This window comes from Pygoscelis adeliae, unplaced genomic scaffold, assembly GCF_000699105.1.
Source record: "Pygoscelis adeliae isolate BGI_AS28 unplaced genomic scaffold, ASM69910v1 Scaffold360, whole genome shotgun sequence".
NCBI lineage: Eukaryota > Metazoa > Chordata > Aves > Sphenisciformes > Spheniscidae > Pygoscelis > Pygoscelis adeliae.
In genome coordinates, this window is record NW_008823961.1 from 728388 (window position 1) to 744354 (window position 15967).

Consider the following 15967-nt stretch of genomic DNA (forward strand, 5'->3'; position numbering starts at 1 on the left):
GACAATTATCTGCTCTTGAAGCTGGCTTTTCCCTTTCTGTATAGTTTTTTGATTTTTTTTTTTTTTTGTTAGTGCAGATGACTTAAAAAAGACACCCACACAGGCTGCAGAAATTTGAGAGAAATGGTTCATACTATTTATGCAGTGGAAATTCTCAGGGAGCACACTAGATTAGGAAAAGATTGTCTAGTTTGCTAGTTTAAAACTTTTGAATAATGGTCACACACTATACCACAAAACTGATGTTGTTTACGTTTTCTTTTAGGAACGTCTCTTGATGAGTCTTTTGCCCAGGAATGTTGCAATGGAAATGAAGGAAGATTTCCTGAAGCCTCCTGAAAGGATTTTCCACAAGATTTACATTCAAAGGCATGACAACGTTAGGTAGGATTGACGTAGCCCATGAAATAATTTAAAGCAGAAAATACTTAGTGGAAATACAGTGACGTGCAATTGCAGTCAGGTCTTAGAGAAAAAAACAACAAGCAGTACAGTGAAGATTTGTCATTTATGCAGAAGGGGCCCACTAGGAAGACTTAATAGTCTTCTCAGAAGATAATGATGAATCAATAAATGGCTTAGAATAGTAGTGCTGGGAGGCAGACAACTTTTTTCAAATGAGTAGTCATTCTTTTTGTACTGTATTACATTTTGGGTGAATAGGAGTATTTATTTTGCATGGTAACTTTTACACATTTATATTTTCCTGATAGTAAGATGGATTACTTTTAATGCAGTAGATTTTCTGGGTAATAGCATGGAAATACAGAAAGAAAGTGTGATGTAAACTTAAGAAAATGTGTATCTGTTCCTATCATATGAGCATTCCTCCTCACAGGTTATTGACTAAGGCTCAGTTCTATTTCTTGTTCAGTAACAGACTGTTGTGCAAGTGCCCTCATTTATACTGGTTGTTATTAAAGTGCATTCTCATTTGCTATTCTTCTCTGCCCCCCCCAAAAAAAATCCTTAAAGGCCTTGTCTGATTGGTGTTGTTTTGTCATACTGCCTATAGCTACTTTTTCTCCAAGTGCCTTGCTTTCACACCAAAAACAGTGTCAAAGAGGTTTACTTGGTGCCACCTGTGCACTAAGCAAGGTGCAGACTTAACAAGTGATGCCACAGAGCTGCCTTGATTTGTACCATGTACTCATGTGGCAAAGGAGTAAACTCCCTTAGCACCTCCTCCTCTCGCTCATCCACTGGTAAGTTCCTTCTCTTGGGGTTCAGTCTATCTCCCATTGAGCTGACTCTAATATTTGCAAGGACCACTTCCTAGTGACTAAGCTGTTGCAACTAAAAGCATTTATGTCAGTGAGGGAATCAGAGATGGCTGTGATGGGAGTGTTTAGAAGACTGACAAATTAGGTCAGTTTTACACTGTAAAATTAAACATTACTGAATTTATTGATTAGCAGCTCACTTCTTGCTAATGGTTGAATCTTACATAATGTTGATCATCATCATTACATATACAAAACTCTTGGTCTTTAACAATCAATTCAAAGTTAGCTCTAAGTGTACAGTACCCCAGAGCTGATGCTGCAAAGTTAGCATTGTTGGTTACAGTCTTTGATGGTTCTCAGTTGCCAAAGTCAGGTGTGAGAACTCCTGAAGAAGAGAATTCAAGATCAAAGTGGGCCGTCTTCCTCCTTCTCCAACTTTCCTTGTCTATGCCTCACGCTTTTATTCTATTGCCTCCCCACCAACACCATTTGTCTTTTTTTCTTTTTCTTGCCATTCTTCCATCTTTGGATGATGTCTTGTCTATTTGCAGTCACTTGTGCTTATCTTGTCTGCTGCCTGCCAGATTTTTGTTGCTTGGGTGCCTTCTACTATCTTTGTTTGTCCCTTTAGTGATTGCATTGCTTATATACTTATAAAAGTTGTATCTAGTTATGCCATCACAATGCTATGAAATACAGTTATACTACTGTTGGTTGCACTTATATTCAGGTTCAAGGCAAGCCAACGATAATTATATCCTGATTAGTACATTTATACCTTGTATGTGTCACAGATGTCTGCATTGGTTACAGTGTAAGTAGTCTTAAACGGCATTGCTTTGCAGCTGGACTGGTTGATTATAATGCTTCTGAGTCCTCTCTTGCGCTTTTTGAAATGTAACCTCAGGAGTACCCTTTTTTTGTCTACATGAAATGGTGTTTCACATAACCACTAAGGCTGCTGTGGCTTACTCACTGCTTCGATGTGGAGTTCATAAAAGATTTTGAACCTGAATACCCTGTCTGGAGAGGTGAATTCATTCTCTGACATTAAGAGGGTACTTTTGGGGCAAATGGAGGCGAAGTAAGATGGTCTTATTTTAATGTCAAAGGAAAGATCCTCAGGGAAGAGAACTGAAAACAGGAGACCTCCTCCCCTCACCATCTGTACTATAAGAAACTGTATTACATTTTATTTCAGTAATGCAACTACTGTATTAAAAAAAAGATAAGGGGGGGCATAGTGTCTCAGTAAATACCCAGCAAGCGGTTGCTAGCAGGTCCCGGTAGACCGGAGTTTCACCCCAGGAGCTGTGTGACTCTACAGATCTGAACGATGCAGGGGAGCTCCCTGCAGGAGCGGTACTGACACCAGTGTGGAGGACAGCACTACAGCATCCCTCCGAGAAGTGCTGCTGGTGGTCATTGCCAATAATAAGATCTGTGCTTTACCTTTTTAAGGAGATGAAAACAACTTTTTTTCTTTTGAGTAGTGGCAGTTCAGTGCTATACCAGCCAGACCTAAGAGACCATTCCCATATTCTCATGACTTGCCTTCTTCACACCAAGGGTCCTGTAAAACACCACTATTAAAACAAACAAACAAAAAGCCCCTCTATTTTTCTAAGTTCCTGGAGTTTTTAACCCCAAAACAACACAGTGGAAAATAGAAAATGAGCTGCACTTTTACCTTTCCTATTGCAATGCTTTATTTTTCTCCCAGCCAGTATCTGGAAGTGTCAGAACATTATCTGCCAGAAAGGATAGGCTGGAGGAGGTACACATGCAATTAGTAAACTGCATGATTTTTTCAGTCCTCACCTATTAAAAAAAAAACAACCCAACAACAAAAAAAAACTCACCAGCAACAAAAAAACAGCTGTTGCAGTCTTCTAAGTAGCTGCCTGAAAAAAAACAGAGTCTTTAAGCACTAGATCTTGCTTGTGAAAAATAAGAGATTCATACAGCTACCTTCTTTACCTTCTCCCAGAAAAAAGAAAAGGGGGATACATTACAGTGGAGATATATATACCCCTGTAAGAAGTGAATGATGGACTGGGAAAAGATACTGGCATATTTCAGATACACCATGGCAACAGCCCTGGTTTATCAATTAGTTGGTAAATATTTTACCAACTATCAAATAGTTGTTGAATGACTGCCTGCAACTGACTGTGCCTTGGGAAGGGAATGGAAATATGCCTCTCCCTGTTGAGGGCAGAGCCCTCAGTGTTGTGGCACGCTTCGATGAGCTCTTCCCAGATCTGTAGTAAAGAGAGGAATTTATTTTGCTCACACATAACCCTCTTCACTTAGAAATCACTTCAGACCTCCACCTTAGTACCCAGGATTTTATGTTTCTTTCTGCAGTATAAAGCATTAAACTCCTTCAACACCAATTGACGATTTCTGTGTGGAGAGGGAGCCAGTTTAAAACTTACTTTATATTTCCATTTGAGACTGTTCTAAGGGCATCAATGAATATGGCCCACAAAAGGAGCACTGAATAGATGGCTTCCTATGCAGAACGAAAGTGCCATCAGAGGAACTTGCAAGGGCCCTGGGAACTGTAGTGGTTTGTGGGGAAAAAAACGTTTTCTCCTCCAAAATGCTCGCATTTAGCAAATAAAAAATTCCTGCTAAGAAAGACATGTACAAGCTCATAACTTGGGGAAGGTCTGTTATATAACTTTACTGAAAGTGCCAGAAGCACAGAGAAAGGCTGAAAGCTTGAACCCTCCATGTTCCTCCAATTCCAGAGCTTGAACTTTTATAATTTAGTTCCAGTAGAAGCAGATCCTTTGCACAATGCTCATGCTTACTGCTTGAGCTTTGCAGAAACAAATACTGACAGTCCACAATCTGAAATGTTGTTTGGCCACTTGAGATATTTCTTTTCTTGTTCGGTAACTATTTTTCATTTAGCTTTTATATTTTTAAATTAATTGCTCTGAATATTTTGTTTATTTATGTCAACTTTTTATCACCTTTATTTGCATTTTTTCCCCTTCCTTTTATTTGGTTTCTCCTAATGCAATTTTGTGGTGGTTCTGTCATTTTTTTTGCATTATTTGAAGATTAAGTGAAACATATGGAAAGAACTTCTTTTTTCTTCTCTCTCACAATCCATTAACTGTTAACTTTTGAAGAGCATCAAAGCTCTGTGTTCAGCAGCAGTTTCATGTCAAAAGAGAAAGATCACTAGGCCCAAATTCACCTTACTTTTGGAAGTGAGATAATGGTACAAGAAAAGGTTGTTATCCATTCCAACCCTCTGTACGTATTTGTGCCTGTGCAAAAAGGAACAAAAAAATCTTTCCCAGGCAAGTTTTATTATCTCCTGTGTACACTGTGTAAAGGGTAGTGGTTACAACAGAATATATTTCTCTATGGAAATATATTTCTTTTATTCCCAAAGAAGAGGTCAAAAGGAATTGTCACAAGCTGATAAAAATCAGTCCTTTGCCAACAAATTCTTCACTCTACAGGTAAGCTGCTTCTTTTCCTACGTTTTGTGTGGAATACCTGAATATTACCCAATGATCTTGAAGAAGATACGGCTTTTTTTTGTCAAAGAGGAAGAAATGAGGCTTTTTGTATATCTGCTACCTTGTAAAGTTTTTGAACAGAATTGCTGTACAGTAGGAAATGAGTGCATGTGTTTTAAATGGAAACAAACAACTTAATGCAAATGCAATATGCAAAACAAGACATGCAAATACACATCCAAAATTATTATAGCTTGAACCCAGTGAGGGCACTAAATTCAAGCATCAGGAAGGTAAAATAATCACAACCAGTATAATATCTGTGCCTCATGAGAAGGAAATAGTCCATATACAGTTCAGGAGCCATTTCAACACAGTGTAGGTGTTATCTTACTGGGGTGACCCCAGCCAAGGTCACAATGAAGGATGTGAGGACCAGATGTCAGCTTACATGTGAAGACTCACCAACAGAACGGCTCTTCTGTGATGCTCAGTAGTATGGTTTGTAACATACAAGAGACAGCTCTTTCCTAAGATTAGGTTAAGTAATGTAGGATTAATATTTCCTTTTCTTATCCCTTGTCTGGCCCTACAGGGTTGAGGAATTTACAGATCACATATATATGTACCATGGCTACTGTAAAAACACACTACTCCTGACTGAATTTCTCCATGCAGATATATTAAGTAATTTCAAGTTGTGTTTTAGTTCAAATATATGCCCTGTATGGAGTATTTTGTTGTTTGTCTCTTTTGAAATGGACTTTTCCCACTCCATTAGATAGTAATGAAACTGTTTCAACACACGCATGGATGAGGATATGACTGACTTGGTATGTTAACAGACAACTTCTCACTCTGCTCTGTAACTCAAATAACGTTCAAGAGAGAAACAGAAAGTGAACATTGAAGTGCTACCAATTTCTTGAGCCTCTGGTACGGCAATTTCATTTAGCCTAATTTTTACAAGTGTGAAATAAAACTGGCTGCTTTGTAAGAAGATATATTAATTTCAGGCAACACACTGCCTGATTCAAAGCTACCAATAAAAATATTCCTCGTGGCCATTTAGAAGTTGTTGTGACCCAGTCTGAGGCCAGAGCACAGTCTGCAGCTATTTATATGTAAATATTTCTGATCTGTCCTGTCTTCTTAACTTACCCGTTCCAACATTTTAAAAAGCAGTGATCATGACGCCTATGAACAGGCTTTTGTGTGTAGGCTTTCTGAGCTCATAAGACTTCACAATGAACTAGTTTTCATGAATGACTATTTTGTAAAGACAACCCTTCCTTTGTTTTTCATTTTAACAGCCCTCTAATTTTTTGAGAACATTTGTTTCTTCATCATTGCAGTGAGTTATAGATAAAATTATTAACAATTTTCCCTTATGGTTGATCTTTAAGGGAAAAAAAAAACCTACAGGTTCCTTTCTGAGGCAGCATGTGCCATTAAAATATCATTCTTATTATAAGTTGTACTCTAATTAAACAAATGACCCAAGTGGAAAGAAAAAACAGGGCATACAATCCCTCCTTATTTTGCTGAGTATTTGTTTATACAAGTGGCTCCATTGAAACCAGCAGGACTATTCAAGTGCACAAAGCAGATGAATGAGCGCTGTTAAAAGTGAACATTTACCACCTACAAGCTCTTAAATGTCTTGTGTAACTTGGCAGGATTTCTTTTTCTGAACGCCCCATAGAGTGACATAGAAAAGGGTTGCTCCGTCAATACTCGCAGTTGGGAAGCAGCTTAAATCTCTTCAGCCAAGCCACAGGCTTTCCACGCTCCGTTTTAGCAGGTGCAGCAGCTTCCTGCAGTGCTGCGGGACAGCTGCAGAGTCACCGGGCAGGTGCTGGCTACGCCTGCCTGCAGGGATCACAGGAGAGAAAACAGGAATGCAGAAGGTCCTGGAGGGATGACTCAGGGCTTGTCAACACAGAAATGCTCCAGATAGTCAAGGAGAATGATATAATGATGTATGTAACTTGTATGCCTGTGCTGAACCAGCTCAACTCCTTTTTTGTGGCAGAGATGAGTTGGAAGGTTGGAAGGAACCCTTAAAGTCCAATCCCCTGTCATGGTCAGGGACATCTTTCACTAGATAAGGTTGCTCAAAACCCTGACCAGCCTGACCTTGAATACTTCCAGGAATGGGGCATCCACAGCTTCTCTGGGAAACCTGTTCCATCCTAATTGTAAAGAACTTCCTTTTATCTGATCTAAATCTACCCTCTTTTAGTTTAAAACCATTACTCCTTGTCCTGTCACTACAGACCCTGGTAAAAAGTCCCTCCTGATCTTTCTTATAAGCCCCCTTTATATATTGAAAGGCCACAATAGGGTCTCCCTGGAGCCTTCTCTTTTCCAGGCTGAACAACCCCAACTCTCTTAGCCTTTCTTCATAGGAGAGGTGTTCCAGCCCTCAGACCATTTTCGTGACCCTCCTCTGGACTCAATCTATCAGGTCCATGTCTTTCTTGTGCTGGGGACCCCAGAGCTGGACGCAGTGCCCCAAGTGGGGTCTCATGAGAGTGGAGCAGAGAGGAAGAATCATCTCCCTCAACTTGCTGGCCATGCTTCCTTTTATGCATCCTGGGTTACAATTGGCTTTCTGGACTGCAAACGCACAGTGTCAACTCGTGTCTGGTATTTCATTCACCAGTACCCCCAAGTCCTCCTCTGCAGGGCTGCTCTCAATCCGTTCATCCCTCACTCTGTATCCATGTTTGGGATTGCCCCAACCCGGGTGCAGGTCCTTGTACTTGGCCTTCATGAGGTTCACATGGGTCCACTCCTCAAGCTTGTCAAGGTCTCTCTGGATGGCATCCCTTACCTGTAGCATTTCAACTGCACCACTCAGCTTGTTGCCATCCACAAACTTGCTGAGGGTGCACTCGCTCAATCTGTCTATGTCATTAATAAATTAGGAGGGAAATGAATAGTCAAAAGAAAAACACTGCTCTTCAATGCTTACAAATCTGTGTTTACACATTAAGATACAGGTATCTATCATATATGCTTTGTTGCAGTAGTCTGTGGGGCGTACAGTCTTATACTAAATTTATGTGGATACTAGAGTTTAGGCATGTTGTCTGTGTGTGAAGCGTCTAGCAGGAACTGTTTGTCAGTAATTGTAGATGCAATTACTGTACACAGTGATTGGAGGAAATGTTTTTTCAAGCTTTTTTGAAAAAGTTATCGTTTCAGAAAGCTAGGTGCGTTTCATTAAGAAAGGAGGAAGTATTCTAAGATCAGAGGGAAAGATGCAGTGCATAGCATCAGTAACAGGAAATGTTCTGTAGCAAACTAAACTCATTTGAAGAAATTTATTTGCAAATTTGGTGATTTTTGCAGTTGCAAATAACTTTCTGAGATGATGTATATTTCAAAATGTTTTGGAGATAATTGTTGTAAGATCATTTAGTATTACTGGTGACTAAAACAAGCCATTTATGTATAAAATATTATTAATGAAAAAATTGGGTGGCTTTCTGTCAGAAATAAGCTAATTTTCCTATCAAATGTAGAAAGCTGACTATGTAAATGTTAGAAAGACAGGCCGTGTTTTCAGTGGGGAGTATTTAAGCTACACTCTAGCAATTTTAAAAAAATGTTAAAACTAAAATATCATTATACAAAAAAGCAAGTAGTTTTAAGCTTATTTTACTAAATGAGAGTAAGACTGGTCAAAAGTTTCAGAAAATAGCCACAGAAAAGCTAGAGTCAAAACTGGGTTTTAGCCTTGCTCTGACAGCGCTGCAAGAAGAAAGGCAATACTAAGCCACGTGCAGCTGCACCAACAAGCGGTTGTTAGCTATGAGCAGAAGGTGTTACAGGAGCGATGCGGGTTTTAAGTCATGGAAGGGGTAACCATAGCTATTGCCTTGAGAGAGAAAACCAGTAACAGAAGTGTGTTTTGCATCTCAAATAAAGCCATCAGAAGGAAAGATTTCAAACTAGTTTCCTTCTGCTGCTGTCTTGCGCTTTAGTTATACTCAGTATATGTTCCTCTCACCTTTTGTAAGCAAGCAGGCAGCGTTAGGAGCAAGCAAACCTCTAATCCAGGACAGCACTGCTCCTGCAACACAATGGCGTCACGCAGACTTTAAAATCAAGAGCAGAGCGAAAGTTTGACAAAGCTCTGCTTGATAATTGATTATTTTTTCCCCCTAGGATTTAGTAAGAATATTGACATGGTGGTGTAACTTATGACACTAATAAATTGTCTGTCTAAAAGCCAAAGCGATTTAAGTTTTTACCAGATTAGTCAAACTTCCTGATCCTGTGAACTTCCTGGTAAGATCTTGGTATGACGGAAAACTACAGGACAAATGCTGAATATCTCAAAGAGCACAGAGTTTTTGGTATAGCCCACAAGCAAAGAGAATGATAGTTCCTTGGGGTCCCTTTGCACACTTGTGGGACGGAGGAGTAACAGCATTGCTGAGCCCCCAGGCAATGAGGCAACACCAGGCTTAGCACTGTAATAACTACTTAACCTTGCTAACCATCACATTTACGCTGCTTGTCATGGAGAGCAGTGCTTGAATCATGTGCAAGCTATGCTGTTGAACAAACAGAAGTAACCTTTGTCCTTTGTTTTCACTTTCTTTCCACTTTCATTTCTCTTCTTTCTTTAATAGTTGCAGTTTAATTGAGATTGGGGTTTTTTTGGTTTTTCACCAGAGTGCCCCAATGGCATTGTTAAGATTTCTGTGGAATTAAAGCAGGGAGAGTCATGTCCCTGAATGGTCATTAAGAGAAACAATTGTTAATGGGTAGCTTCTTGCTTCTTGTTTCTATATATGCTAATATATATTTTTTTAAATAAAATTACTTGGCAATCACTGTGAAGTGTCCCTTTGTATACCATACCATTATGAGGACTCTTTCATGCATAAATAAGGTAGCCTGAGTTTACTCTAGTTTAATCCTCTCTGAGGATGTGAACCTCCATGGCAATTAGAGATTAAGTTACAGTGAACCAAGGCTACTTTGCTCTTGAATGAGTGCATTTACAGGAGTGATTAATGTGCCTTAACACTGAGGTCACTCCTGTAGTTGCTTTGTCTTAACTTTTCTAAGTATATCAATGTTAGACATGGCCTACATTTAAGAGACTCATTATTTTTGTGTGAATAATATATCCAAATCAAAGGAAATGGAATTTCAGTGTTAATTTGTGTTCTGCTGAAAAACAAGTGTGGACTTGGACTTTGAAAATATTTGAATATATTTGAAAATATGGTTTGGCCCTGGAAACAGCTCAGGCATATCACTGGAATTCTGGCACTGTATATCTTATGATTTCTCTCTTTAGTACCCTTATGATTTTCATGGCCATAGCATGAATTATAATCTCTTTTCTGTTCTTATTCCCTGTGGCAGATTTTGCCACCTCCTGATAAAGGCAGGTGTGTCCTTTATGTTCCACAAACCTGAGCAGGACCTAACAGGGGAAGAAAAGTTTATTGCATCAGATGGGCAATTTGACTCCATAGTCAAAACCCTGTGTCACAGACCAAGATGCTGCCCTAATTTGTTTTAGACATCGTACAATAAAGAGTTAGTGTTGGCACTGCCCCACAACACTTGAAGTCTAAGTAGTAAGGGAAGAGGCAACAGATGGATGCAGACAGGTGAGGAAATGCAAGAGGTAATATTGGTCAGTGCACTAGCTAAAATAAAATGAACTGGCTAATGAGTTTCAATGCCATTTTTAGAATATCAGAGCTCCAAGTTTGTGAGAGGGGGTCATCCTCCTCCGAACTGCCACCCCTGAGTAGCAACAGAGCGTGGAAGCAGAAGGCTTGCAGTCCCAGTTGCACTTTGGGTCTGCAAAGCCCCTCCTCATCCACTGGCTGTTTCCTACCATCCCTGCTGAAAAATCAGGTTTGGTCATTTGTATTTCAGCCTACATTCAAAAGAAATGCAGCAGTTGCTATGGTTGTAACATTTCATGGTGGTAGAAATGAGCAGAATTTCTCTAAAAAAAAGGCAGGGCTTGTAGTCACACCATTGCCCCCATCTGCTGTGCCATGTCCAGACACGGCAGTTATACTTTGGACATTTTAAGAAAATTGTATTAAACTAGTTACAAATTTTGTAAAAAAACAGTTGCAATTTTTTTAAAAACCCTTATGCCAAAAAAGTGTATCAGTAATCATGTTGCCTAACATATTCTGTTAGGTTTAAAATATATACATACAGTTAACTGCAGTATGAAATAATTCACAAGCATAACTGAACTACAACTGTGTCTCAGCACACAATAATTACATATTTTACCTAATTACACGTTCAGTTATGTATTGTGGGTACTTTCATGGACTTCACTTTTTTATATAATTACCAGTGTTTTAAATCAAATGCTGAGGGCTAAGCATTATTAGATACTCTTTTAAAATGTTTAAAGGATTAGCAAGGATCCCATACTGACTTATTAAGGTAGTCGTATGTAAAATAACTTTCCTTTTAACTGAATAATTGTACATGAATGTATTTCCTGTGCTCGGTGCTTAACTAACTGAGAGGTTTTGATGTAAGTGTACATGTCAGCAGTGTAACGGTTGCTCTGTTAGTTGTTAAGACATTGTGGTATAGTCTCCACAAACACTGGACATTTCTGGTTTGTGTGCATGTGTATGTTCTTCATTGTTAAAGAAGATTGGTAAACAGATAACACTATTATTACCTCAAAGGCCTAACCCCCCAAATGCTGATTTTTTCCAAGTGGATGTTGGTGCTGCAGGAGATATTACTGTTACTGTAAATGTGGTTAGACACAAAAAAATGTGGACTGCCATATTTAAAATCGAAACAGAAAAATAAAAACAGTCAAAATGTAGAATGTGCAAAGGATGAGACGTAAAATGGCAGAGAAGCTAGCAGAAGCTGCTATTATAAAATAGCACCTACACTCCCCCTCCATACTAACTAAAACCTGGAAACTACATGACGTGTTGGATTGCAACAATTGTAGTTGTTGTTTTTTCCTCTGTGTCTTTTTCAACTGTATGAATTCTGATGTGAATTTAGGTCATAAAGCAAATGGGTCATAAAGCAAACTGCATCAAAGACCTTGATGCATATTTAAGTACATTTGAAAATCTTCAAGGAATTTAGGAGAATGACTTGATATTAACTGATGAATTTCCAGACAGACCATCCTAGGGCTGTCAAACAACAAGGATGTCAGTCCAGAATTAAGAGAATAAGTCGATCTTCACGGGCAAATATGCAGAGCACTTTGCTGGCGTTATTGCACTCTGCTAATGCCTTTTATCTTACTCATCACTTGCTTGGTTCACATTCATGATAGGAGAGTCACGAATCAGTAAAATTGACTATTTAGTCAATTAGCTGAATGTTTTATTTTAAGAAGCCTTTTTGTTGTTTTTAAACAGCATAGGAATGGAATAGCTATTGTTTCCCTGAACCAGGGCCATCTTGAGCAATGCTCTCATAAAGCATACTCAAAGAAGAAGAGAGTGGGGAGGCTGCCCCAAGGATTAACATGACAACATAGAGGCTTTTGGTAGATCAAAGCTGTTGAACTTCGGATGAGTCGGTTTTGTGCTGGGATATGTTACCTAATCTGCTCTGGTGGACAAGAGATTTTAGCATCAGGGTTAAATGAAATTATAGAAAGAGTGGCTGAGTTAGGAGTTGTATTTGCTCTTTTTTGTAGCTTCATGGGAGAATTCAGACCTGGTTATGGTGAATGGGAAACAGTAGACTTGTTAGTCCTGCTTTTCTAGCATCTGCTATTTTATCTATAGAGTGAAGGTTTGTTGAGGGGAAGAGGAGTACATAATGCTTAATTTAACTTACAGTTTGCAAGCTAAGTCAAGTATACCTAGGACATGTAGTACAGGACTGTTTGTTAGCATTTGCATAAATAAATACTTGTTTGACATTTATAGTCTGGGTGTTGGAGATAAATGCATTAGGTTTCTGCAGTGGGCTCTGGGCCTCTGCCAACAAATGAAGGAATCTAAATAATTAAGAGGATCACAGCTCCATACTCTTGAGTTTCAGGATCTGCGCAATAATTTTTATTCTCTCTATCACAGTAGTATCTGTGCTTCTTTCAACTATCTCCCCTTATCATCACAGATTGGTAGGGATTGTTAAGGCAGATTAAACTGCTGGACATTAAAACTTTGCTAACATTAATGGAAGCTGGACACTTACCTGAGACATGCAGCACAGTACAGAGAAGCCTGGCCTGACACTGTGGATGCTAGCTCCTCACAAGGAGCAGTAAAACCACATCATGGAGCTACCATACGCAAGTTATTAACTGTTGTCTTTCAGTACTTAGTAAACCTCATGCAAGGTTTATCAATTTGGCTGTGGAACTCTACCAGTGCAAAAACGGTCTTTGAAATGAATCAAGCTGATACGATCCCAGCTGTAAAGAGGAGAAGTAATTGTTCTCTGTGCTCCTGGAGTGCTCATGGGCAAACCTCATAAATGAGGTGCTTTGCCCTATGTACACCGGATGGGTATATAGGATAGGTATATAGGCATTGAAAGTCTCCCAGGGTTCTCTACAGCAGTTGACAGCACCAGCCTATTTGCCTGAATCTTTGCCATTTTTGCTCCAACTAGACTTTATTGGTAGTGTTTCAAGGCTTGTTTGAGTTTGTGCTTTGGATCACATTCGTGCTATAAAAGAGGATAATGAGAATTTGAAGATGTCTTCTGTACTGATATCCCTGTGTCTTTTTCCTTCTTTACAGCATTTTGTTTGCAGACATTGTGGGGTTCACTAGTTTGGCATCACAGTGTACTGCCCAAGAGCTGGTGAAGCTGCTGAATGAGCTTTTTGGCAAATTTGATGAATTAGCTACAGTAAGTATAACATTCTTATTTCAATTTAATTTAAATTCCCTTCTGAAAAATGATGCATGAGTTACACATGCTAGAAATCTGTAGTAGACTGATTTAGCCCTGTGTGTCATGAATTTCTAAAGCTTCCATTTTTTATTAATATTCTGGAGAGAAAGCAGTCTACTTTAATTGTTTAGGAAAGAAGCTTAAGTTGCTATTTTTAAATATACTTTTCTTCCTTCTCTTTGGAGACCATCAGTGTTCTTCATTGGTATTGTTTACACAAAATAGAGAAAATATTTCAATATTTACATTTCTGTCCTGCATGGAAAAAAACAGGATAATGGAAAATATGAGTATTGTCAGTATGGCATAAAACTACTTTCTGTGATAATAAGAAGTTAGAGATTAAAATTAGTTCTTCACAGAGAGCATTCCTTGTCACAGAAATGATGGTAGCTTTTCAGAGAGGCTATTGTAGCCAAAATGGGATCCATATCATAACTGAGGCTTACGTTTTGGTCATTGCACTTACATTGTGCCAGATTTCCCAAAGAAAAAGAAAATGAGAGAAATGTTCCTTGCCTATAACTCCTAGCAGTCTAATGGTAACACAAGCATTTGACAAGAAATTAGAGGAATGGATGTGCCTGAAAAAGCCACACATCTTGTTTCAAATTACGTTTAAGAATATGCTGAAAATGTGTTTTCCCCTTGATCAAAGCACAACTTCATCAACTCTATCTTGTTTGCCAGCCGCGTCCTCAGAGCCTTCATTGCTGAGAAGTATCAGCTCCACATAAATTATGCTCCTCCACTATCTAGCTATCTTTTCTTCAGACTCTGTGCAGCAGCCTAGAGAACATACTTCTTCAGGTCCCCAACATACACAGCATCCATATTTTTTCAGTCCAAACTCACTTCTCCTTGATGCAGTCTTCCACATGAGAGATCTGAAGCCTGTGGACACTTCGCATCTATGGTTCCCTCTTGATAAACAGCTGTCAAGGACCCCAAGGAGAAAGAAATCTTGTGCTCCACAACATGCCAGGGTTGAGGAAGACCTATTCTTAGTTAAATGAGTTATTGTTTGGTCAAGTGCTGTGTCTTGATTTGCACTAGATGATCTGTTGAAGTCAGAACAGAGAGGAACTATTGTGTGTTCCCTTTTTCCAAGAAAACTTGGATGCTGAGTAGAGATGCAATGGAGGTGCTGGTTTTTGGTATGAATTTGTAACTCACTCATAAGCCTTTGTGTAACCAATTCATCACTGGAACTACTGGCAGTGCCTCATAGAGAGCACAAGTGCCCAGCCCAGAGTACTTCAGAGACGTATGCCTTCGAAATAAGAGACTGCCGTGTAGATGATCATTGGCAAGAGTTTAAATGGCTTAAAAAGTTCAAATAGTCTCCTTACTTTCATTTCATTACTGAATTTCATCCTTCAAATGTCAACCAGCCATCTAATAAGCTCTTTTAAAACTTACAATGCTATAATTTGTGGAGTCATCATAGCCATGAAACACAAGGCAATGTTAAAACATGGGAGTACTGTGTCATAATACGAGATCCCACATGTGCACACAGAAATGCACATGGCTATGACATGTGACATGGCATTGAAGCCAGGGAGATGGCTACTGCACCATGCTTGCTCCCTTAGCAGTGGCCAGGTGCAGCCAACTGGAGGTGTCAGTGACACCTGAAGCCAGGGTACCATGCAGATGCCAGCTTTTGGTGTGAGGTCAGTTGTTTGTCAGGGAAGAAGCAGATCAGAGATAGCAGAAAAGCTAAAAAGCCTTAGCTTTTCTGTTCAGCCTGCATGCATTCTTTTTCCAAATTTGAAAATAAATCTCATGGTTTCTTTCAGCTAGGTGAGGAAGATTTGTTACTTACTTGTTCTTCTAGTTCAGACTGTGCTGCATTGGGGTGTGATTAAGAACAGAATGTATGAGCTTTCCTTGGCGCCTTCTGCTGTGGTAAAGGGAGACTTGTTATTGTGTCTCCTGCAGTCAGAAGAAATGTGCTGAGAAGTGTAATTTTTCTGAAGGATTCTGATCTTTTGGTTAAAACAACTTCTAGATATTCATTATTAGGTGAAAACAGAGGCCTGGGCTGATTTTAAAACAGTGCTGTGCTTTAGTATTCAGAATGTTGAAGGAGAAAACTGCAGGGACTTTAAAGAAAAATGTAATGGTGATAGGTATGTTCCCTGTGACTACTAAAGTGTGATCTGTGAGTGTGCACGCTGTGTGCTGCTGCTTGTTAGGAAGCAATGTCAACTGGAAGGGGCAGTTTATGACAACCCTTGTTAAAACAATTCTCCTGTCTTAAAACTGTAATGCTTAAAAAAAATCCCTGTCACCACTGTGGGAAGTGTAGTAAGTATACGGTAAGTATACGGAAAG

The 15967-nt window shown here is 39.2% G+C and overlaps 1 protein-coding gene across 1 annotated transcript in view; it reads left to right on the plus strand.

Annotated features, from left to right (window-relative positions):
- Nucleotides 1–15967, plus strand: part of ADCY1 (adenylate cyclase 1 (brain)) — a 116192-nt gene that overhangs the window by 21009 nt on the left and 79216 nt on the right. The window contains exons 3-4 of the mRNA XM_009323210.1: nucleotides 266–384; nucleotides 13468–13579. Of these exons, the coding sequence (XP_009321485.1) occupies nucleotides 266–384; nucleotides 13468–13579 (231 nt within the window). The remainder of the gene's footprint in view (nucleotides 1–265; nucleotides 385–13467; nucleotides 13580–15967) is intronic.